Below are 22,061 nucleotides of genomic sequence, written 5' to 3'. Positions count from 1 at the left end.
TAAAAAGGGGGGTCTAGACGTTGTACCCATTCACAACGCTAGATAGCGCCAGATATCCTTAAAGCTAAGCTTAATTATATTGAATGCATTTATTGCAATTTTGTTTTTTTTATCAGAGTAGATTGGTTAATGTAACATTTACATCAACAAAAACCAGAAGCCATTTAAAAATGTGATTGTACTTTAGATACTAAGATCTGACAGACAGTTTTTGCATGATTTGAATGAAGCAAAGTAACATGCTTTTTCTTTCCTGTATATTGTTATAATCATTTGTTGTATATGTACTGTCATTATTTTGTGTATAAAAATTGCATTTGGTGTTCGAAAAGTCAAACTTGAGTGTTGAAAAAGAGGGGGTCGTTATATATTCAGGCCAATGCGGTATTATACTGCAGTAATCCCTCGATTATCACGTCTTCACTTATCGCAAATTCACTATTTCGCCATTATTTTTACCGCAGTTAATTATCTCTCCGCATTTTCTGAACCGCTTTATCCTCATTAGGATCACGGGGGGGGGGGGGGGGGGGGGTGCCTGAGCCTATCCCAGCTGACTCCGGGCCAGAGGCGGGGCACATCCTGAATGCACACTCCTACTCCTACCTAGGGGAAATTTAGAGTGTCCAATCAGCCTACCATGCATGTTTTTGGAATGTGGGAAGAAACCAGAGTACCCGGAGTAAACCCACGCAGGCCCGAGGAGAACAGGCAAACTCCACACAGGTGGACCGACCTGGATTTGAACCCAGGACACCACAGCTGTGAGGCCGACGCGCTAACCGCCCGCTGTTAATTTAAAAAAAAAAATTAAAGTTCATAAAAGTGTGAAAATCCACGCTGAAACTTGTAAGTGGAAGGCTACCCTTGCTACTAGGACTCTGCACTGAAGAAAAATAATAATAATAAAATAAAATAAAGTTGTTAGAGGGGTGACACTACTTTGCGATTTTTCGATTATCGCGGCCATGCCTGGTCTCCATTAACCGCGATATTCGAGGGATTACTGTATATGTTCATGTACCTTTGTGATAGAATCCCATGAAGCCAAAGGGATTGTTAAAATGGGAGAGTCTGTTCCATTCGCTCATGTTGATGTTATCCTTGTGCAGGTACAAACGTACGTTGGGAAGGAACGCCTCCTTGAAGTTCTCATCCTTTGAATTCCTCAGAGAGTTTTGCACACCTGATGATGGAAAAAAACAAAACTCCAGTTCAGGTACACCATTTCTTTCCCGCGACAGCGACGGCGCCAACTTACTCAGTTGACATGCGCGGCGTCCTGGTTGTACACGTCCTCGAAATCCCACACGGGAAGTTTGGAGAAGTTTTTGGCGAAGAGGAGGGGAATGGAGGTCTCGCGGGCGACACCACGCGTCGATGTTTTTTCTCGGGTGGGCTTGAAGGCTTTGACGGGCATTGACGTCACCGGTTTGGTGAACGTGCTAGCATTTAAGATGGTGGGGCCGGTAGCATTTTCCGGGCCATGCCGTTTGGAGACGATAGTTTGAAATTTTATGATGAAATTGCCCCAGCTGCATTGAAAGAGGAAAAATATTTTGGCGCAATTTTTTTACTCTATGGACATTGGCCTATCCCAGCTGACTTGGGGCCAGAGGTGGGTGCTACCCTAAATTGGTAGCTAGCCAATCGCAGGGCACAAGGAGACAAACAACCATTCACGCTCACATTGTTGGGTCTGTAAAACAGCTGACCAATATCTTCAGGAGCAGGCACAGAAAGAGTGAGACCAATTTGAAGGAAATAAGTTTATTACCAGACTGCAGGATGGGGAGAGCTTGAACAGCTAGCCCAGACATGGGCAAACTACGGCCCACGGGCGATATACGGCCCGTTAGGCTTTTTAATCCGGCCCACCGACGTTGTCCAAATTATAGTAAAAATCAATGACCTCATTCATTTCCCTTTGCCCTGCAATACCCTCATTTCGCCGATAGATATCGCACTAGTCTAGACCTTTGTTGGAGTGTAACTTGGAGAACAACAACACAGTTCCCACTGAAATGTGAGTTTCTCTACTGTGTTAAAAATAGCAACTTGCACATTTATGTACAGCAGCAGTACGGTAGCTTAATTAACATGCCGCTCATCACTCTTAATTTAAAAAATGCTTTCTTTCGTTGAATAATAATGTATTCTTAATGTTGAAAGTAAATTTGAAAATAATTTTTCACCTTCAATTGTATCTTTTTTCTTACATTTCAATCCCCAGGTTTGATAAATTACAATGCATGTCCAAATGCTCCTGGCCCGGCCCCTCTGTCAAATTTTAGTATCCATTCTGGCCCGCAAGTCAAAAAGTTTGCCCATCCCTGAGATAGCCCCTTATAGTCTGTTCCTTGCCACAACCCCCAGTACAAACCAAAGTTGTCATAGAGGCTTTGGAATGGCACGTTTAGACATTTTCATGGTAAAGTCTCTGTGACACGGATGAAGGCTATGATACGTATTGAAACATTCTTTTTGGTTACTTCAAAAAGTATGGCAGTACACATGTACACTCATACCTAAGGACAATTTAGAGTGTCCAATCAGCCTACCGTGCACATCTTTAGAATGTGGGAGGAAATCGGAATACCCGGAGAAAACCCACGCGACCTGGATTTCTACCCAGTTCTCCCCACTGTGAGGCCGACGCGCTAACCACTCACGCGCGAGGCTGCTGTTTTTTAATTATATGAATTTTATTTCTAATTATGTTTTAGTACCCATGGTTTTCATTTTTTAATTTATTTGAATAACTGCTTTTTTTTCTTTTAAACGTATGCTTCAATTCAGTTTCATTTATTTTTATGTATCCATTTTCTGTTTTATATACAAGCACAAAATCAATTCAATTTAATAACCGTAAAACATAATAAAATATCTTGTAAAAAATATCTTTGTTTTGGATTAACATCCTGAACACCCACCTGTTCACATTTTTATGATACAAGAATCGAATTATTTTCATATTCAGTCCTGAAAATGATTTTAGCTCTGTTTCAATTAGCTTCCAAAAATTATTCTGACAATTTAGCAAAATGATAAAAATTCTCACATTTTTTTGTGCCCAAAATAATTTAAAAAAAACACACCTGTTCACTTTAAATTGCTCCTGACATAGAACGACAAGCATGAATCCGACGGAAGTGAGTAGCAGCCACGTAAAAATCCTGGATGTGTAGAAGGCCATGACCTATTCGGCTGGCAGGATAGTCGCTTTCATGAAAGGGGAGGGGCGAGACATGGCACTTTGTGGCCACCGCACTGTGGGCGGGGCTTTTGCGCCAAACTACTCGGCCCACTTTGTCACATCGCGCAAAGCAAATACATTTATTGTTTTATAGTAGTGCAATAGCAAAATGTTAAATATCCCTGGTGCAAATACGGAAACTGACTGGTAATCCATCAAACAGGTGTGTGTGCTTTTTATATATACAGTGGTACCTAGACATACGATCTTAATCCGTTCCGGGACTGAGATCGTATGTCGAGTTTTTCGTAACTCGAGCGAATGTTTCCCATTGAAATGAACTAAAAACAAATTAATTCGTTCCAACCCTCTGAAAAAACACCAAAAACAGGATATTGGATTGGAAAAAATGTTTTATTTCTTCTAATTCGCCATCTATTAACAAGGTAACACATGACTAGTGGTTTAATAGTAATAAAATGTGTTTAATATAACTATAATTGGGCGGATTTTGCCGACGGGAGAGAGAGACGCACAGAGGGGGCGGGTTGGGGTTTCGGGGGGACTTTCCACGACAACGCACTCGTAACGGAACAAACACATTTAAATTAACTTGGATTAATATATACAGACACACTCAAACATACGTTTAATGTAACTTTACACGGAACTGAATTCTTTTTTATTTTATTTTTAACCTTAGTTCTGGGCAGGTTAGCTGTTGCCACGCCTCCACCCTCACGTTTGCTATCGATGGGCTGTTTGCTGTTGTATTCTCTTCAAAATATTCCGAAAATGATGCGCAAAAATGTCCTCACAATAGGATAACACACGACCACTTGCCAGCGAGAGGTAGTCTTGAATGAGCGATCGCGGGAGCTAACAGGCTAAGGAAGGAATAACAGCCTACCCACGTATTGATTGTGGGTAATGAAGTTTTATTCTGAGAAAGGGTGCCATTGGCTATCGGTGTTGTGTGCACGAGTATACTTCATTACCCAGAAAGCCCTATTTTTGCCTGCGCATGCGCGTTGTGCGTTTCCTGGTCGATGCGTAGGAGAAACTCGTCTGAATAAATCGTTCAGTGCTCGTAGATATCTGTTATACACGAAAGAGATGCAGCAAAAAAAGACAGTGTGCTACAATGATAAACAGCCTCTCATGTCATGGCCACCCGGCTTGGCCGCATCTCGAAATTTTGATCGTATCTAGGGCAAATTATTTGATCGAAATTTTCATCGTACCTCAAGCATGTGGTAGGTAGAGCTGATCGTAGGTCGAGGTACCACTGTATACCGTATTTCCTCGCATATAAGCTGCACCCGTAAAATAAGCCCTCCCCTGATTCACACTTTTCAGGACCTTCGATCAGCCTTAACAGGCACAAGTGAGTTTTTTTTAACGTTTTATGCAAGATATGTTTTTTTTTTCTTGGATTTTATTCATAGACGTAAAAAAGATTTAGTTTGGCGTTTTATCTGTTTATCTTTTCTCTATTTTGAAATAAATAACCGTATCGGCCGCATTTTCTTGCGTCACACCGTTATGGTGTTATGGCGTTTCGTCTTTGTCACCTTGCAGTTTCGTGCATGTCGTCTTTTTATGCGCATATAAGCCGTACCGTTGATTCAGTCATCAATTTTTTTTAATTTGGGCAAACAGTTTTACTGATAGAAGTTGATGAGTTAAGATTTGTCGTCACAATTCACAAATCACAAAGAATATGGAGACTTTGTTCATTTTATTTAAACAACATTTCAGTGAACTTGGTGTACAACAGCATTAAAATCCCTCATCCAAAAACTGAGATAACCCGTCCGTGTCTAAGGCAGCGATGAAAAAATAATTAATTTGCTACCTCCATGTTTTTTTTAAATCTTGCTTATATCAGAGTTGATACATTTGGAAATTATGTTTGTTGTTAAATCAACAAGATCCCACTGAATCCACTTTAGCATGTAAACAAAATGAAAATCTTGATTTTTGGGTGGAATAAAAACAGACTGCAGCTAAAATGTATTTTAATAGATGTTTTGAGGGAAAAAAACAGTTTAGTAATCACTTAAATTTTGGGCGAAAAAACACACTTTACTAACCATTTATACAACTCTTGTATACACTAAACTCTGCAGATTAGTATGCGTATTATTTTTAGCCACCAGATGGCAGCAGACGTCCCTTTAGAAAACAACGGTTCTGTTCCACAACCAAAGCCTTCCTTCAATTATCCCACACGGAAGGATGCCGAGGACTTTTATTGCAAAGAATTTCTGCGGCAGTATACTTGCTGATTGCTTCGTTCTCACTCCTCACAACAACCAGCTAAGACACTGCCAGAGAAACACCCACAGCAGCCGCACGCCAGCTGGCCCTCACCGCAATCGGTGGGGCGCCTTGAACGCTCACAATGTTCAGGGTGGATCGACTTGGATCTGGAAGCTCTACAAGACAAGTAGAACATGATCAGATTGATCCCCAGGGGGGGCGGAGCTAGAAAAATATAGGATAGGATCAGGAACTTTTTGAAAGAAGGCAAATATTTGAGGACATCATTGATTCTTTGGGAAATTACAGTATTTTCTCGCATATTAGCCGCCTCCTCGTCAATGTTCCCTCTAATTTTTTGTTTGTCTGGGCAGAAAGACAACCTCCCCGAGCACACTGAGTACCGGTGTGAGCAACATCATCATTGCTCGCTATGGGCACACACCAGTATCACACCTGCCATAAGCAGGTGCATGTCAACTATACATAAATGATTTAGTAATAATAAAATATAATGATTAATATCTATGAATGGGCGGCCCGGCGGATGAGTGGTTCGCACATCGGCCTCACAGCTAAAAAAAAATTTAAAAAATGGGATTTTATTTTGTGCGCTCCATATGATTTGCTGTGCGCAGAGAAGACGAGACTAGTGCGCACGTGCGCAGCTTAGAGGGAACATTGCTCCTCGTATAAGCCGTATCCTTAATATTGTTGAATTTTATCATTTCTCTCTTAGAAGACGCCCCCTGATTCACATTTTTCATATTTGTGGTTTTAATAGGGAGTGCAAATGTTTTACTTTGAAGGGAAAATCTTGAGAAAAATCATTGCACTGAGTTACTGTATGAATCAAAAGGATTGTCTGCTGAACAAATTCAAAAAGGAAGTCACGTGAGCAGTACAACCAGAAAATGTGTCCTTATTTTGTCATCCCTAGGTAAGATGGCGGCGTCCTAAGCGAGCAATGGCAGGCACACGTGAGTTTTTTCACATTTTATGCAAGATAGTTTTTTCTTAAATTTGATTCATAGGCATCAAAATATTTTTTTAAAGCGTTTTGTCTGTTTACCTTTTCTCTATTTTGAAATAAATGCCCGTATCGGCCGCATTGTCTTGCGTGATGGCGTTTCGGTCATGTCAAATCTAATTTGTGCGCATATAAGCCATACTCTCGATTCAGTCATCATTTTTTTTAGCGACAAATACAGCGTATGTGCGAGAAAATACGCTAATTGTAGCAATCCTAGTGTCAACTTATGTCAGATGTTTAAGTTTCGCATTTGGGGGGGAAAACAATTCCCATTGTTGCTGACTGGGATGGCAACTGGGATGCATTTGCCACCCTACGCCACCCGGGTGGATCCACCCAAGGTCTTTCCTGATTTCCAAATAATGGAATGAATGACAAAATGCCCCGTATTGGACCCCAACCGGTTTCCATAAGTGAGCAAAAGCATATTCCCAAATAGATTTTGGACCCTCCGGTCTTCTCGCCTGGTGTGCGGCACCGCTCTGAGTTTCCACAACTTGAGCAAACACACACAATCCAAGAATAGACCCCCATTTGGTGACTCATGATTTTGCATCAGAGCGCTCCGATTGATTTACCTCGATTTGTAGAGCCGTGTTGGTGTGTCTGATCTCCTCGCGTAGAGGAAATGCTTGAGAGATGTTTACCAAAGGGATATCGCTTCAGTCTCCTCGCCATCTCTGCAGTGCTATTTTTGGCTGCCGGACTGTTCTGTACGCCCCCCCCCCCCCCCCCCCCCCCCCCACGCGGACTCCGCTTGGTGGCGGGACTACGTGGACAGGAAGGAGCGACCTGGTGGAAGGAGACGAGAGTGAAATAGGCGTAAAGAGTCTGCTCTCGTGCGATCTCTGCTTGTGTAACCGGACAGTCGGACAATTTTCAGCTCATATTGCGTCAACCAATGGCGCGACTCGGTTGATGCGAACCTGCTTTGAAATTGCAAGCGCCACATCGTCCCGCCGGAGAACGCCGTGCAGGACTGCTTGATTAATTTTTACACCATGGTTTTCGGAGAAAAATATTCCGCCGTTTAGCGTTGGGCGTGTGGGTTTTCTTCGGGTACTCCGGTTTCCTCCCACATCGCCAAAACTTGCATATTAGCACACTCTAAATGAGGGGTGTCAAACTTAGTTTAGATTTCATGTGGGTCAAACTACTGTATTTTCACGACTATAAGGCGCACATAAGAGTCTTAAATTTTCTCAAAAATAGACAGGGCGCCTTATAATCCAGTGCGCTTTATATATGGACCAATACTAAAATTGTTATCACGATAAAATAAAATGAATCAGTTGATAGGGTACACGACTCTACTATTTTCCCGTAGACAAAGTACTGCGCAGTGACTGCTGGGATATGTAGTAGTTCTTTTGTCAATACACCCAATGGATTGTGGCCTGTATACATCGACATCAACACAGCATGACCAAGCATGGAAAGCACCGTTGGAAAAGTTACGCTAGCTACCAGCTAGCTACTATTAGCGAATGGATTGTGGCCGCCTGGACGAACGTATAAAACAGCGTTTTCGGTGACTAATTTGGACAAATGTTCAATTCGGACACAGAAAATGAGGACTTGGATGGATTTGTGGGTGATGATGACGTGAGCAAGTTGTAAAATGGCTAAATAAAGTACAACCAAACTCAGTTTTGCTTCCGTTGCCTTTTTAAAAACGTGTTTTTAGCGTGTTGGTGTAGCATGCAAGAACTATATATCCCAGCAGTCACTGCGCACCGGAAACCGAAAATAGAGTCTAGGGCTGATTCCGGTAGCCAGCGCTATTGCGGCTAGATATTCATATATAATATATATGCATCTTTAAAAACGGTGCGTCCTTTGTGTGTTTAAAATACAGAACTCGCACTCGTTACTGACACTGCGGCTAAAAATATGATGCGCCATATAGTCGTGAAAATACGGTAGTTTATTTTTGGGCCAAAAAAAAGAGCTTGGTGAGTGGCATTGACGTCTAGAGCCGTCAATGCCACTGAAAGATGAGAACCTACAGCCAGTTGAAGTGAATTGAACATCTATGATTGTCAATGCGTTCATTTTGCATCACTTTTACTCTTTTATTTAGTTCTATTTTAGAGTACTCACAGGTCAATTTTGGCAGGAAGTAAATTAACATTTTGGGCCAAAAATAATTGCTATTTAAAAGAAAACCTATTTATTTATTATTCATCTGTTTGTTGTTGTTATTTGTGCACTTACATACTTGTTACTTGTCGATTGCCTATGACATTTACTACTTATTTAGTTATTACTTATTGACTATGTATTTATTAGCTATTGTTATTATTTATTGATTATTTATTTGTCTGTTTGTTTGTTGTTGTTATTTTGCACTTTGTGGCTAGGTTTTAAATCTCATTATGAATAAAGGCATTCATTTAATGAATCAATCATGAGATCTAATCCTGCTGGAGTGATCCAATTTCAATCAACTCATTACTAAGAAAATGCAAATCATTTGGCGCCTTGTCATTATGTTAAAGCTATTGGTACACTTTGTTACTGGGTTGTTGCTAACAACAGTCATGCTCCCTTATCCAATCCCATTCCACAAAGCTAATCACCTTATGGTTAACAATGACATCACTATATACTACCGCGCTATGTTCTTGTACAACACGACGCATGATGCTCGCAGCTTAGCCTGTCATGAGGCTTTTGTTGGGCATTTGTGTCATCAGGATACTCTTTATTGTATTTATTTTGCGATTTCTTAGTCAGGTTTCATCCCTATGTACTTTAGTGTGTCAATTAGTAATTGTAAAGTTTACTATAAGTCATGCTCACTTTAGATTTTGAGTAGACAAGTGGTGGCCCTGGGTTCAAATCTAGGTCGGTCCACCCATGTGGAGTTTGCATGTTCTCCCCGGGCCTGCATGGGTTTTCTCCGGGTACTCCGGTTTCCTCCCACATTCCAAAAAAACATGCATGATAGGCTGATTGGACACTCTAAATTGCCCCTAGGTATGAGTGTGAGCTTGAATGGTTGTTTGTCTCCATGTGCCCTGTGATTGGCTGGCGACCGATTCAGGGTGTCCCCCGCCTCTGGTCTGAAATCGGCTGGGATAGGCTCCAGCACCCCCCGCGACCCTAGTAAGGATAAAGCGGTTCGGAAAATGAGATGAGAGATGAGAAATTCCTAAGTAGTAGACGAGTGGTTAGCACATCTGCCTCACAGTTCTGGGGTCGAGGGTTCAATCCCAGGTTGGTCCTCAGTGTGTGGAGTTTGCATGTTTTTGTATGGGTTTTCTCTGGGTTCTCTGGTTTCACTCAACATCCCAAAAACATGCGTGTTAGGCTAGCTGGTTGAACACTCTAAATTGCCCTCAGGTATGAATGTGATGTGAATAGTCTGTCTATTTGCGCCCTGCGATTGGCTGCCGTCCCTTGCTTGCTGCCCACAGTAGGCTCCAGCACCCCCCGTGACTCTCGTGAGGATAAGCGGTCCAGAAAATGAATGAATGAGTGCTGGAAGGCGTTTTAAACATATTGATTTTCATTCAAAATACATGCTAGTGCTAAACCCAATTTGTCAACTGGTATCAACTGTAATTTAACAAGATCTGTCTGACTTTACATCTATTTATCCATTTATCAGGATTTCTGTCAAAAATCCAAGTCTTACCTTTTATGGAGGAAATTGTTATTAGCAATTCTGATCACTTTGAGCTTGAATGTTTTGCTCTTGGCAGCAGTTGCAGTTAAGGCAGACATTGACGGAACACTTTTAAGATTACAGGCCAGGCCCTTGAAATGACTCACCCGAGGCGGTCGGTCGGTAGAGCGGCTCCTCGTTCCGGTGGTCCTCGGTTGAAGCGAAAGCCGCTCTGCTCTTGGCCATCTCAACAAGTCAAGGCATGTTCGATCCACGAGGCCGTCCCTAGACCAGAAGGGGAGGAGCAGAGCCCAGTGAGGGCGGGGGAGGGTCGTCCGAAAAAGCCCAGCGTGACTCAGCCCGTTCGGCGAGGTTGGCGTGCAAAGTTTTGGGTTTGGAGATGATTGATAGCCTTTCTTTCGCGTCGTCACCAAAAAAGAAAGCAAATGAATTTGGAGAGAGGATGTCATGTCTCACATTTTTACTTCTTGTCATGGTGTCAATGAATTGAGGCTAGCCAATGCTTTGTGTTGGGTTCAATTCCCATTTTGTTTTGCTAAGACCTTTTGACGGTGTGTTCTCAGCCAATCGCAGCTATACTGTTTTAATTATATCTAAAATATTCTTTTGTTTTTCTATTTTCCGTCTCGCTTTTGCTCAATAAGGGTCGCGGTTAAATCGGAAGTAAATAGTATAAACTAGAATGACATTTGAGGTCAAGTCATAATTACAATATAACAATGCTGTTTTCCTGTCATAGTTTTACAATGAATTGGTGTTCTTAGCAACTTATAACCTTATTTGCATTTCAAATTAATGGTACTCGGTCGTTTGGTCGCCGGTCTTTTGGTCGCCCGGAAGGTTATTGATAATTACCATTTAAATCGTTGCTCAAATTCCCTAAATTCAAACTGCGAATTATTATTTAGTCATACTTAATGCCCTATTAATTATTAGGCTAAAGAAAAGCTCAAAATTTCCCGGACTTTTATAGTTTTTTGTCGGAGAACTTGTTAAGACCCTGACTGACGTAGCTTCTTAAAGGGACAACGCATGTACATACAAACTCTTCTACACTCACACGTCCGCTCAGTGAAACTGCTCAGGGCCATTGTTGGCTTTTATTGATGCGTAGACCGTGTTGTTTTACCTTGTTTTGTCGCCGGTCTTTTGGTCGCCCGTTGTTTGGGTCCGGGCGACCAAAAGACGGCGACCAAACGACCGCACACGCAAATGAATAACCTTAATAACCCATTAAATCTGGAATAAGTCCGCACGCAAATGTATAACAAACAAAACAGAAATTTTCAAACAAGGGCCCATGATGACCATTACAGAAATGGATGACACGCGTCTAAACGTGCTTCGTATGCCTTTCCCCTTGTTTTTAAATGCGCAGATTTGACAGCGTCCGTGAGAGCTAACGATACCGTGGCGCTTTGCTCCTTTGATAAAGAGAGAAAAGGTGAAGCCCGCTGATTGCTACCGTAGCGTAGTGCAAGTGGAAGTGCATCACTAGGCAGAATCCAGCTCAGCAAAAAAACTCACCGGCTGCAATTGTGCCCCCCGTCCGATGGCCAAGTGCCGCTTCTTTACGTTTCTTTACGCTTCTCCGCCACATCAGGCAGCAGACTGATGATCTTGCGCACTTTTCGCTCCTCGCGGTGCTTCGTCTTTTCCACGTTGACAAGAAAATGGAACGGATGCTGGGAAGAAGAAGGAGAAAAAAAAGTGTCCACAGATCACAGCTTTCCTTTATTAAACTGTGTCGGGCACCGGATTGCACTGCAATCATGACAGAATAGCGACTTCTTTTCACCCAGTTGCTTCTCAACTCGGGACAGCGTAAAATATTGACGAGCAAAGGGGGGAATCTTTTTTGTTGGTATTATTTATTTAACTTAGTTGATGGGACCGCGTGGAGGAGGGGTGGGGGGGCATGCAGACGGCTCGCAAGTTCAAAGCTTGCTGCATTGATTACATCATCGCAACTGGAGTGCTGGAATGGGACAATGCACCATCCCAAGGTGTGTGTGTGAGTGTGTGTGTGTGTGTGTGTGTGTGTGTGCGTGGGAAAAGGGGGGTGGGTTCTAAATGAGCTCTTTTCTCTAAACTCAGGCAAGGTCCCATTTAGAGCGAGGAAACCCACCCAGGGATGTCCTGATGCTGATTTTATTTTTTATTTTTCTACTTTCGATGTTTTTCCAATGGCATTTTTTCATCCAGTTAGCATTAAATGACCCAAAATGCTCTGAAAATACCTGTGTGTCAAACATGTGGCCAGCGGGCCGGAAGTGGCCCGGTAGAGAGTCCACTCCGGCCCTTGGGGTTGTTCTACCTGACGGGCAGTTCCTTTAATTGCAGCTAGTGAGTTAATAAGGAACCTTAAAATGGCCCAAAACCAATAGGAAGTAACCTGAAAATGCCCTTAAATCAGCAGGAATCTTAGTAATGGACAAAAACTATCTTGGAAAGTCCCTCAAAATCAAGAGGAAATGATCCCAAATTTACCCAAAATAACCCATAAGTACCCTAAAATGGAAAGGGGGGTAATGCAAAATAAATTCAATGACAATAATAGATTTCCAATTGACTTCAACTGGCTGTGGATGCTCATCTTTCCTTGCCATTGACACCGCTAGACGTCCAATCCATTTTGACTGGGAGTGGTGAATCAACTTTTGTTGAAAAAGCTTGATAGGACTAAAAACACTATACCACTTATTCCATCTTGTGACAAAATGCGATACTCCCAAAAAAAAGCCGTATAGGGTGAGCTATACTGAGTCTCGGATCGGGATGTCGCTAAAGCTACCTGCATTTTGTGACCTATCGAGTGTGTGTGTGTGTGTGTGTGTGTGTGTGTGTGTGTGTGTGTGTGTGTGTGTGTGTGCGTGCGTGTCAGTACTGCAGGAAGTCAGCTGACGCTGTAGGGCATTGCAGGATTTGCTGCACTGCTGCTCTCCCTCCGCTCTTCGTCACTCAGGCAAATTGTTCGAGGAGGAGGAGGAGGGTGGTGACGACGAGTGCATGTGCTGCATACTTTTTGGGCAGGGGAGGGGCCAACAGGGGCTTGCAAAGCATGCTGGTAAAGCGCTATGTCGGGCTACTGTACCTCTGAGAGACACTAGAAAGTAGAGAAGGATGGAAAGGAAAAGGGGGCGGGGGAGTGGTTTGCCAGTAAGCATCAGGTGAGTGCGGCAGATTTGCTTGGCCGCCGTGCATTCTGGGAGAACTGCAGATGTCCTGGACGTGGCGTTAAGACGATTGTTTGGGAAAGTTGGCTTTTCTCTTGCCCTTTCTGGCGCATGTCATCCTACTGCACCAAACCGGAAGTGCATTTCACAAAGAGCCGCCCGGTGATGCTTTCAAGGTCTCAGCACGGTTACCTGACGTGAACTCGGGCCCGAGTTGACCGGCATGCGGAGCTGTCAGAGCATCTCGTTTTGAGTGGAATTGGCCATCTCCTGAAAAAATACCTTTTATATAACCCGGACAGGGAAAAGTACCTCGAAATATTGCTGAACTTTAGCACTTACTCTCTTACCAGACTTTTGAAGCACTCTTCTTCTAACATTTTTTTTAATCCACACGCCGAAATCTAAACCTTCCAAAAGTACGCCACAAGTACCACGCTCTCCTAAAACGGTTAACGACCGCCGTCGGCTTTGCGCGTAGCCACTTTTATGCAGAATACGCCGGTAGCCATGTGCTGAAACGTGAGTTCGGTAGTCGGACGGGCGACTGCAGAGGAGGTGACGACATGCAAGGCCAGAAAGTGATAGCAGGCACGGAAGACCTACCTGGAGATGTGTATCGTATCGGTGGTCTGCATGGCCGGAGCTGGAAAACTTGAGCGGGCGATCTTGTGCCTCGCCGGCGCTGCAAAGTTGACTGCAGCATTACCTCCTGGATGAAATGACATTGTTTGCACTCTCTCTCTCCTCCTTCAGTGAGCACTCCCTCCCTCTCAGCCTCCCTCTTTACCTCCCCCTCTCGCGCTCTCTCTCTCCTTTGCACGCTTGCTGGCAGCCTAAAGTGCACCGCTCAGCAGTGTTCCCCTACTGCCGCAGCAGATCCTGCATGAGCTCTGCGTATCGGAGCGGGATGGGACTTTTAAAGGGGACCGCAACCTCCAGGGTCAACCTTCTCTCTCTCTCTCTCTCTCTCTCTCTCTCTCTTTCTCTCTCTCGCTCGATCGCTCTCTGCAAGCCCCCTTTTTTTTTGCACTCGTGGTCACTCCGTAAAAAAAAAACTGAATGATGCTCACCAAGAGCAGGCAACGCAGAATCTCACTATCCGCGATGTGTTCGGGAACCTTCCGTATCCTTGAAAGTCGTGCTTGAAAAGATGTATTTTAAACGGTGAGACAAATATTCACGCAAAAAGAACGGGTGATAATGAGCTGGGTTTCAAATGGGAATTAAAATGAATAATTTGACTGTTGTGGACTTTTTTTTTAAAAATATTATATGCTGAAATAGGAATCAATTAGTTTGTATTGGGATTAAATGCTATTTTCAATACTGCGTATCCTGTTCAGGTTCCTAGGTTAGTTTGAAGTCATTCTATTTTAAGTTAAAACTGTTCATTATAAATTTGAATCTAACATTCATATTTCTAGAATGTTGTCTCAGGGAAAATTGGAGAAGCTAGCTGTATTTTTTGGGGTTATGTGACTAGGAGTGAAAGGAATACTATGCTAATGCTATTGCTAATGTAATCCTTTTTTTCTTGCTGTTAGGTATGGACACCAGTTTCTACTCCATTGTAATTTTACACCTTGTGAGTGAAATAGAAAGAATACATCCTTTTTAAAAATGTATTTTTATTTTTAACAAATAAGAACAGGCTGAGAGGAAATGTCCTTCTTTGTCATTGATTGGCGTGAGCCTGTCTCATTCTGACTGATGTGTTCAATGTAGCTCGGTTTTCTCAGGTTTCTGCAGTACTACTATTTTTAAAGTGGGAAACGAACTGCAGCAAAGTGATTCGATCTTGCCACCGTGCTGGGAAAAAAAACAGCAAAAGTTCATGGGAATTAGAAAAGAAAAGAGTTCATCTTCATTTCAACCCCTTTGAATGCCATCTTTTTTTTTAACCTTTAGAATACGGCGCACCTTTTTCGCATTGCTTATCTCAACTCTGATTTCCTTAAGTGGAATATGTATGTTTTCCTCATGTCATTCAGTTTTTTCCACATTTCCCAAACTGTGCATGACGTTAAACTCAGTTTGGTTGACAGGCCACATGAATGCCAACTAAAAATCATTGGCCCAAAAAGTTAACTTTCTTGCTGCCATTGACGGAACTAGACGTCCAATCCGTTTTGAGTGGGAGGGGCTTACGAACGATCATTCGCACATTCCCAAATTGAGCGTGTTGGGTTCATTGAAAACTCTAAATCAGGGGTGTCAAACTCCGTTTGCCACATTAATGTAGGCCGGACCAGTTTATTTTTGCTCAAAAAGTTCACTTACTGGCCGCCATTGACAAGGCTGTACGTCCAATCCATTTTGAACATATGGATTGGACGTCTCACGTCGTCAATGGCACTGTATCCACAGCCAGTTGAAGTGAATTGGACGTCTATCATTGTCAATAACAGGCAATGGGTACATTTTGTGTCCTTTTTTTGTCACTTTTGGAAAAAATTTGGATCATTTCCTATTGATTTCGAGGGACATTTCGGGATTCTTCTTGTTCATTTGTCGGTTCATGTTGATTCTTGGTTTCTTGGTGGTTTGCTGGTTACTTCCTGTTGGTTTTGGGGTATTTCAAGATTCTCTGTTAACTCATTGGCTGCCATTGAAGGCGGCGTTTTGACAGCGATCTATTTTATGGCTATAAAACCTCTATTGCAACTACAGCTGCGTCACATAAAAAATCATCAATAATAACCTCATACAATTGAAATATTATTTAGGAATATAGCCATATTTTCCTCACCAAAAATCCTTTTTACCTGTACACAATATCCATCCTCCTTTCTTTCCTCCTTCTTTTCTATCACCATCGAAGCTAATGCATGCGACAAGGCATTGTGGTGTTGCCAACTCGAAATCTGATTGGTTAAAGCAACAGTCTTATCGACGCTTGTTTAATGCAGCAGAGCCTGCAGAACTGATTGTGAAGGCCTTGAGGCAGATTTCTGACCGTGGCAACAAATAATAGCTGAAATGTGATTGGTTAAATGCTTCAATATGAAAACACATTTGGAAGCAGTGCAACCAGAGGGAAAAGCAATGAAAGGAAGCTAACAGACAATTTGGAATTATTTAATAAGTATTGATGGACAAAATATAATATATGATTCAGATAATTCTTAGGCCAGCAGAGAAGGCCTTGAAGGCCCTGACGGCACACCACTGGTGTACGTACACACTCGCAAACATCTGGTTTTGCGGCCCAGTTGTCAAATAAAAAAGAAATGATTTAATCCTGAACGTACAGTACGAATGATCTCTCTTTGCGTTCTTCCGGCGCGCTTCATCCAGCAATGGGAAAATCCTTACAAATGAGCCATCGCTTTTTTTGCTGCAGCAGTGCAGCACTTTGTTCTTCTCACTGCAGGAGGACATGACTTTGAACAGCCCCAGGCCCGACTTGAGCTCGTTGAATGTGGAGCAAAAAGAAAAAAATGAAGACAAAAAAACATTTTCTTTGTTGTGACGTGCACTTGCATGCACTGTTATCAGCACTACAATTGCTGAATCATCACGATAAATCAAGCTCATTATTATTTTGGACCGGTCTCATGCAACTTGCCAGTTTTTCACACTTGCTAACCTTTGGTTAGCAAGAAAAAAAAACTGCAGTACAGCAAATAACTAGTATGCATGTCAGGATGTTGCGCTGCTGTAATGCATGAGCCTGCAGAGCTTTTCTGTACACCTGCAGCAAAAAATGCCTTCAACAGCAACCCTAACCGCCTCGCCTGCAGCATTTTTAGCAGTGACAGGAACGAACCACAAGGAGAGGCTCTTCTGATTTTTCTAAATTTATGTCGAGTTTAAATTTATGTTGCGTTGAAGGAAATTTCATTTGATTTGTTCTGGATTGATTCATTGAAAAAGAATTATCGTCGATCATCAATCTTTATCCGCTATGCGTCGTGACATAATAGAAGCAGAAGATTGTGCATATCCTTAACTCTTTGCCCTGCCGATGCTGGGAGGAGTTGTGCTTTTGAAAAATGGCATTTTACTTGAAAGGAATTCCCTGAGGATGTTAGCCTATTGGCCGAGACTGCAGCAAATGAGTAAAGGCAGCATTGCTTAAGAGCGAGCCAAGTGACTGACACGCCATGCAATCATTTACAGTAGCTGCATGCACTTTTCTAGCCAGGATGGGGCGCTTACAATCAATGTCTGAAGTGGATGCAGTGAGCATGTCTGCTCTACCCTCCTCCACTGCAGGAGGGCGCTGACTGAGATATTGCCCAGCTCAGCATATTGCTGCAGTCAAGCATTGGCTTTTTTGGGGGGGATGGGGGGAATCGGGTTTGAGGGTCATTCCAGAGGCCCATTTGATCATTTGAAATAAGCTAATAGGTGCATTTTTTCACATGCTGAAATCCATTCGAAAAGTTGGAGTTTTCTCATCTCATTTTCTGAACCGCTTTAGCCTTTTTAGGGTTGCGGGGGGTGTTGGAGCCTAACCCAGCTGACTCCGGGCCAAAGGCGGGGAACAGCTTGAATTGGTGGCCAGCCAATCACAGGGCACATGGAGACAAACAACCATTCACGCTCACACTCATACCTAGGGGCAATTTGGAGGGTACTCGGACGTTTGGTCCCCGGACGTTTGGTCGACTGGGCGTTTGGTCGACCAGACGTTTGGTCGACCGGACGTTTGGGAGAACGGACGTTTGGGAGAATGGACGTTTGGGAGTACGGACGTTTGGTAGAACGGACGTTTGGTAGAACGGACGTTTGGTAGAACGGACGTTTGGTAGAACGGACGTTTGGTCGCTGGGTTGTTACTGTTGAAACCAGCTCTCAAAATTATAATCATGAGAGAGAGAGAGTGAGTTTAATATCTAAATATCTACTATCAAAATATCAACAGTAAACTCTGTCATAATTTGACAGCGAGCGAACCCGGCGACCAAACGTCCGTTCTACCAAACGTCCATTCTACCAAACGTCCGTTCTACCAAACGTCCGTTCTACCAAACGTCCGTTCTACCAAACGTCCGTTCTACCAAACGTCCGTTCTACCAAACGTCCGTTCTACCAAACGTCCGGTCGACCAAACGTCCGGTCGACCAAACGTCCCCAACGTCTTTCGACGAAACTTCCAGTCACGAATTTAGAGTGTCCAATCTGGGAGGAAATCGGAGTACCCGGAGGAAACCCACGCAGGCCCAGGGAGAACATCCAAACTCCACACGAGTGGACCGACCTGGATTTGAACACAGGTCCCCCACTGTGAGGCCGACGCGCTAACCACTCAGCCGCCGCGCCGCCTCCTACTTAAGAATTTGTCTACTCAAAATCTAAAGTTAGCATGGCTTATAGTAAACTTTTATTATTTATTAATTGACACAATAAAGTACATTGGGATGAAACCTGACCTGAAATGCCAAAGTATCTTAGTTCACTCGACTCATATTGTTTTTATACACTGCCCACAAGGACTTGTAGCATTATCGCCACCTAGTGTTTCGGAGTGCGGAAGTCAGACGTCACATAAATGTTGTCGACTCTTTGGAGACGGAGACGACGGTTGTCAAGATTTCCACTCTTACTCTTTCAAATTTTTGTTTTCAGTCCCAAGACCATTTTTTAAATGTAGCATTATCGCCACCTAGCGTTTCGGAGTGCGGAAGCAAGACGTCACCCATCAAGATTTCCATTCTTCCACTTTTAAATTTTTGTGTTTTCAACCCTACAAAAAAAACATTGACACCATATAAACAATTTGGCTTGCTAGAAAAGTTTTTTTGCATTTTAACCCCGTTACTGTTTTCACGCAAACGACCCCTTACTGTCTTCATTGTCCCTATCAGAGCTGTCAACTCCATCTGGATATATAACTCACCTAACTACCATCATTAATTCTTAATGTTATAGCTTGAACCTGATTCAAAATTCCTAATTTGGCTTTGTTTTTTTTGTAATTTGGTCATGGTTTGACCTTGGTAAATTGACCCAGTTATTTTAAAGTGCTTCATAAGAAGGTCATGTACAGTGTTTGTCATTCACCTGGGAAGCGCTATACTTCCCATTCACTGTTGATCCGTTTATCTATTCAGCACTTTAGCCGAGGCGCTCTTTTTTTTCTTCTTGCGGCCCTTCTCTTGTTGCCAAATTGCATTGCATAAAATGGCCTGTGGCTGACAGCCATCGCCAGCAGCAATGTGAGTGCGGACAAAATTCAGAAGCAGGCCATGCGGCCCCATTGATGCAGCACATCTGCATTTGCGGTCGAGGTAGGGGTGCTGACAACCCGCTGCCCGGGACCACCCAGGAGACAATAGCAGAGTTAGTATTCAAATTGCCTGTACAAAGCACTTGAAAATTGAAAATGGCGGAACTTGTGTCATTTTTTTTTATCTACAAAACACTAACACTCATAAACATTTCATAGTTCTTCAATGCAAAATAATTCATCTGGGAACGCCCCCACCCTTTTTTTCAACCCCAAAGTCAGCAGATCTTTCACATGACGTCAATACTTGGGATGTGCCGATTCTGACATTTCGACTTCTGATCCAATCAGATTTTTCTCGAGTTGTTTCCCCGATGCCCTTATTTTAAAAATAATATGAATATTGCAAGATTTAATGCAAGGATGTTGGTTCGCGGGCCGCATTAACGTCAACTCGATTTCTTGTGGGCCGGACCATTTTAGATATAATATTTAGATGTTTTTTTATATAAATGGATTAAAAGAACTGGATTAAAAGCCTTGAATATTCAGTTTTTATAGATCTAAAACAATGTTTATTTTAGCTTTTTTTTTAAATATATTTTTAGATTTTACAAAATGATTTTTGAACTAAAAACACAGAAAAAATGATTAAAATTTATAATTATTGATTTAAAAAGGGGAAATCAGTAATTTTAATACACATCTATACTCTTCATTTTAATTTGATCCTAAAACAGAAAGTCGGCACTCATGATTTACTTTCTCGGGCCGCACAAAATGATGCGGCGGGCCAGATTTGGCCCCCGGGCCGCCACTTTGACACCTGTGATTTAATGTAACCGGTAAATGATGAATCACAAGAAATGCTTTGTTTTCAATATTAAACAAGGATCTGTTACTGTCGTTAGTTTCCTTAGTTTGTAGTCTAGTTAGTTTGCCCAATTTACAGCAGTCAAAAGGCACAATACTAGTACTAAAAACACACATTTCCTATTGGACCAGATCTGATCTTCTGAACAAATCCGATACTCCAAAAATAATCGTATTGATCCCCGATTCCGACTCGGAGTATGAGATCGGGACATCACCAGTCAGAGCTAGAATAATGTGCTTAGCTTGCTTGGATTTCTATAACCCAGTTCACATTACAGTTTTCGCCACAAATTGTGTCTTCTATTTCAGATTCGTCAACAAAAATGTTTTGCGCCGTTATGAAGCGTTTTGTCACGTTTCCGTCCTTCAACACTGCGCTATACCTTACTAAAAGACACACGGGTCTGAAGTAGGGATTTTATGTTAACAGATTTCATGTAGAACCATATCCGTTTAGGTTGCTTGATATATCTACAATTTAGGCCACTTCTAACATGTAAAATTGACAGTGGAAGATGGTACACGGTCGATTGGTCGCCGGTCTTTTGGTCGCTCGGAAGGTAAGTGATAATTACCATTTAAATAGTTGCTCAAATTCCCTAAATACAAACTGCAAATTACTATTTAGTCATACTTAATGCCCTAGTAATTATTAGGCTAAAGAAAAGCTCCAAATTTCCCGGACTTTTATTGTTTTTTGTTGGAGAACTTGTTAAGACCCTGACGGACGTACCTTCTTAAAGGGACAACGCATGTACATACAAACTCTTATACACTCACACGTCATCTCAGTGAAACTGCTCATGGCCATTGTTGGCTTTTATTGATGCATATAGACCGTGTTGTTTTACCTTGTTTTGTCGCCGGTCTTTTGGTCGCCCGTTGTCGCGGTCCGGGCGACCAAAAGACCGCGACCAAAAGACCGCGACCAAAAGGCCGGCGACCAGAAGACGGCGACCAAAAGACCGGCGACCAATCGACCGCAGACGAAGTAGCCTCGATCTTGGAGATTGAGACCACAATGACTTCAAATCATGATTATACTCTGTCGCAATATGAGAGGGCAAGACACACTGGACTTCATTCCTACAGAATACAGTAGATCAATTTGACACACGGGCGTTCACATAATAGGGACATAATTCCGGGTTATCGCTCACATAGCAGTCAAGACAAGTCAGCACATTTGTAGAATGACTGTATATATACTTTTTTTCTCCCCAGGATTCTCACTCACCTACCTTAATTATGTCACTGGTCCGACGGGAGCTAACACACTCGGCCTCAGGCTTCCTCGCGATATCCCAACTCAGATTTGAGTTTACGTTTATATGACCATCAACCCTTTGTCTGAACTTCCTTGCTTTTCTTTCTTCAATATCAAATGTTGATAAAGTTTGGGCTATTTTTTTTTAATGGCGGTTTGGCGACCAACCGTTTTATTAAGATATTTGGATTTTTTCCCTATATTTGGCCGTTATTATTCACAAATAAGAAATGACATGCAGTTCACAACTCCCCGCGTTAGAGGGCGCTAAAATGCCAGTTCTGTAGTCTAAATTCTAATTAGATGTTTCTGGAAGCAAGCACGGTTCGACATACAATTTTCTTACAACTAATCCAAACTTTTCCTTCAAAAACCGACAATTTTTTGTCAAAAATATCCCATATTTGATCAACCCTCCCCAATACACTTCTGTAGG

At 42.5% G+C, this 22,061-nt stretch overlaps 1 protein-coding gene and 2 long non-coding RNA genes across 4 annotated transcripts in view; 1 reads left to right on the top strand and 2 right to left on the bottom strand.

The window, feature by feature from the left end:
- LOC144084315 (alpha-N-acetylgalactosaminide alpha-2,6-sialyltransferase 2-like) overlaps window positions 1–3,411 on the bottom strand; it is a 6,240-nt gene extending 2,829 nt beyond the window's left edge. The window contains 3 exon segments of the mRNA XM_077612629.1: window positions 1,025–1,186; window positions 1,249–1,535; window positions 3,099–3,411. Coding sequence (XP_077468755.1) covers window positions 1,025–1,186; window positions 1,249–1,535; window positions 3,099–3,196 — 547 coding nt within the window. The 5' untranslated portion in view covers window positions 3,197–3,411.
- Window positions 1–22,061, top strand: part of LOC144084324 (uncharacterized) — a 26,254-nt gene extending 4,193 nt beyond the window's left edge. The window contains exons 2-4 of one of the 2 annotated variants that reach the window (XR_013303776.1): window positions 1,113–1,219; window positions 6,402–6,441; window positions 21,583–22,061. This is a non-coding gene — a long non-coding RNA (uncharacterized LOC144084324). Of the gene's footprint in view, window positions 1–1,112; window positions 1,220–6,401; window positions 6,442–14,851; window positions 17,771–21,582 lie in introns of those variants that run through there. The other variant, XR_013303774.1, reaches the window with a different exon arrangement.
- LOC144084320 (uncharacterized) lies at window positions 4,919–14,081 on the bottom strand. Its single transcript, XR_013303772.1, has 5 exons — window positions 13,911–14,081; window positions 11,656–11,813; window positions 10,275–10,392; window positions 7,073–7,286; window positions 4,919–5,637 (listed from the first exon to the last, which is right to left on the bottom strand). It is a non-coding gene; the product is annotated as an uncharacterized LOC144084320 (long non-coding RNA).

Source organism: Stigmatopora argus, chromosome 1 (assembly GCF_051989625.1).
Source record: "Stigmatopora argus isolate UIUO_Sarg chromosome 1, RoL_Sarg_1.0, whole genome shotgun sequence".
NCBI classification, from domain to species: Eukaryota; Metazoa; Chordata; class Actinopteri; order Syngnathiformes; family Syngnathidae; genus Stigmatopora; species Stigmatopora argus.
The sequence above is the reverse complement of the archived record's forward strand: the minus strand, read 5'-3'. Positions and strand labels throughout refer to the sequence as shown.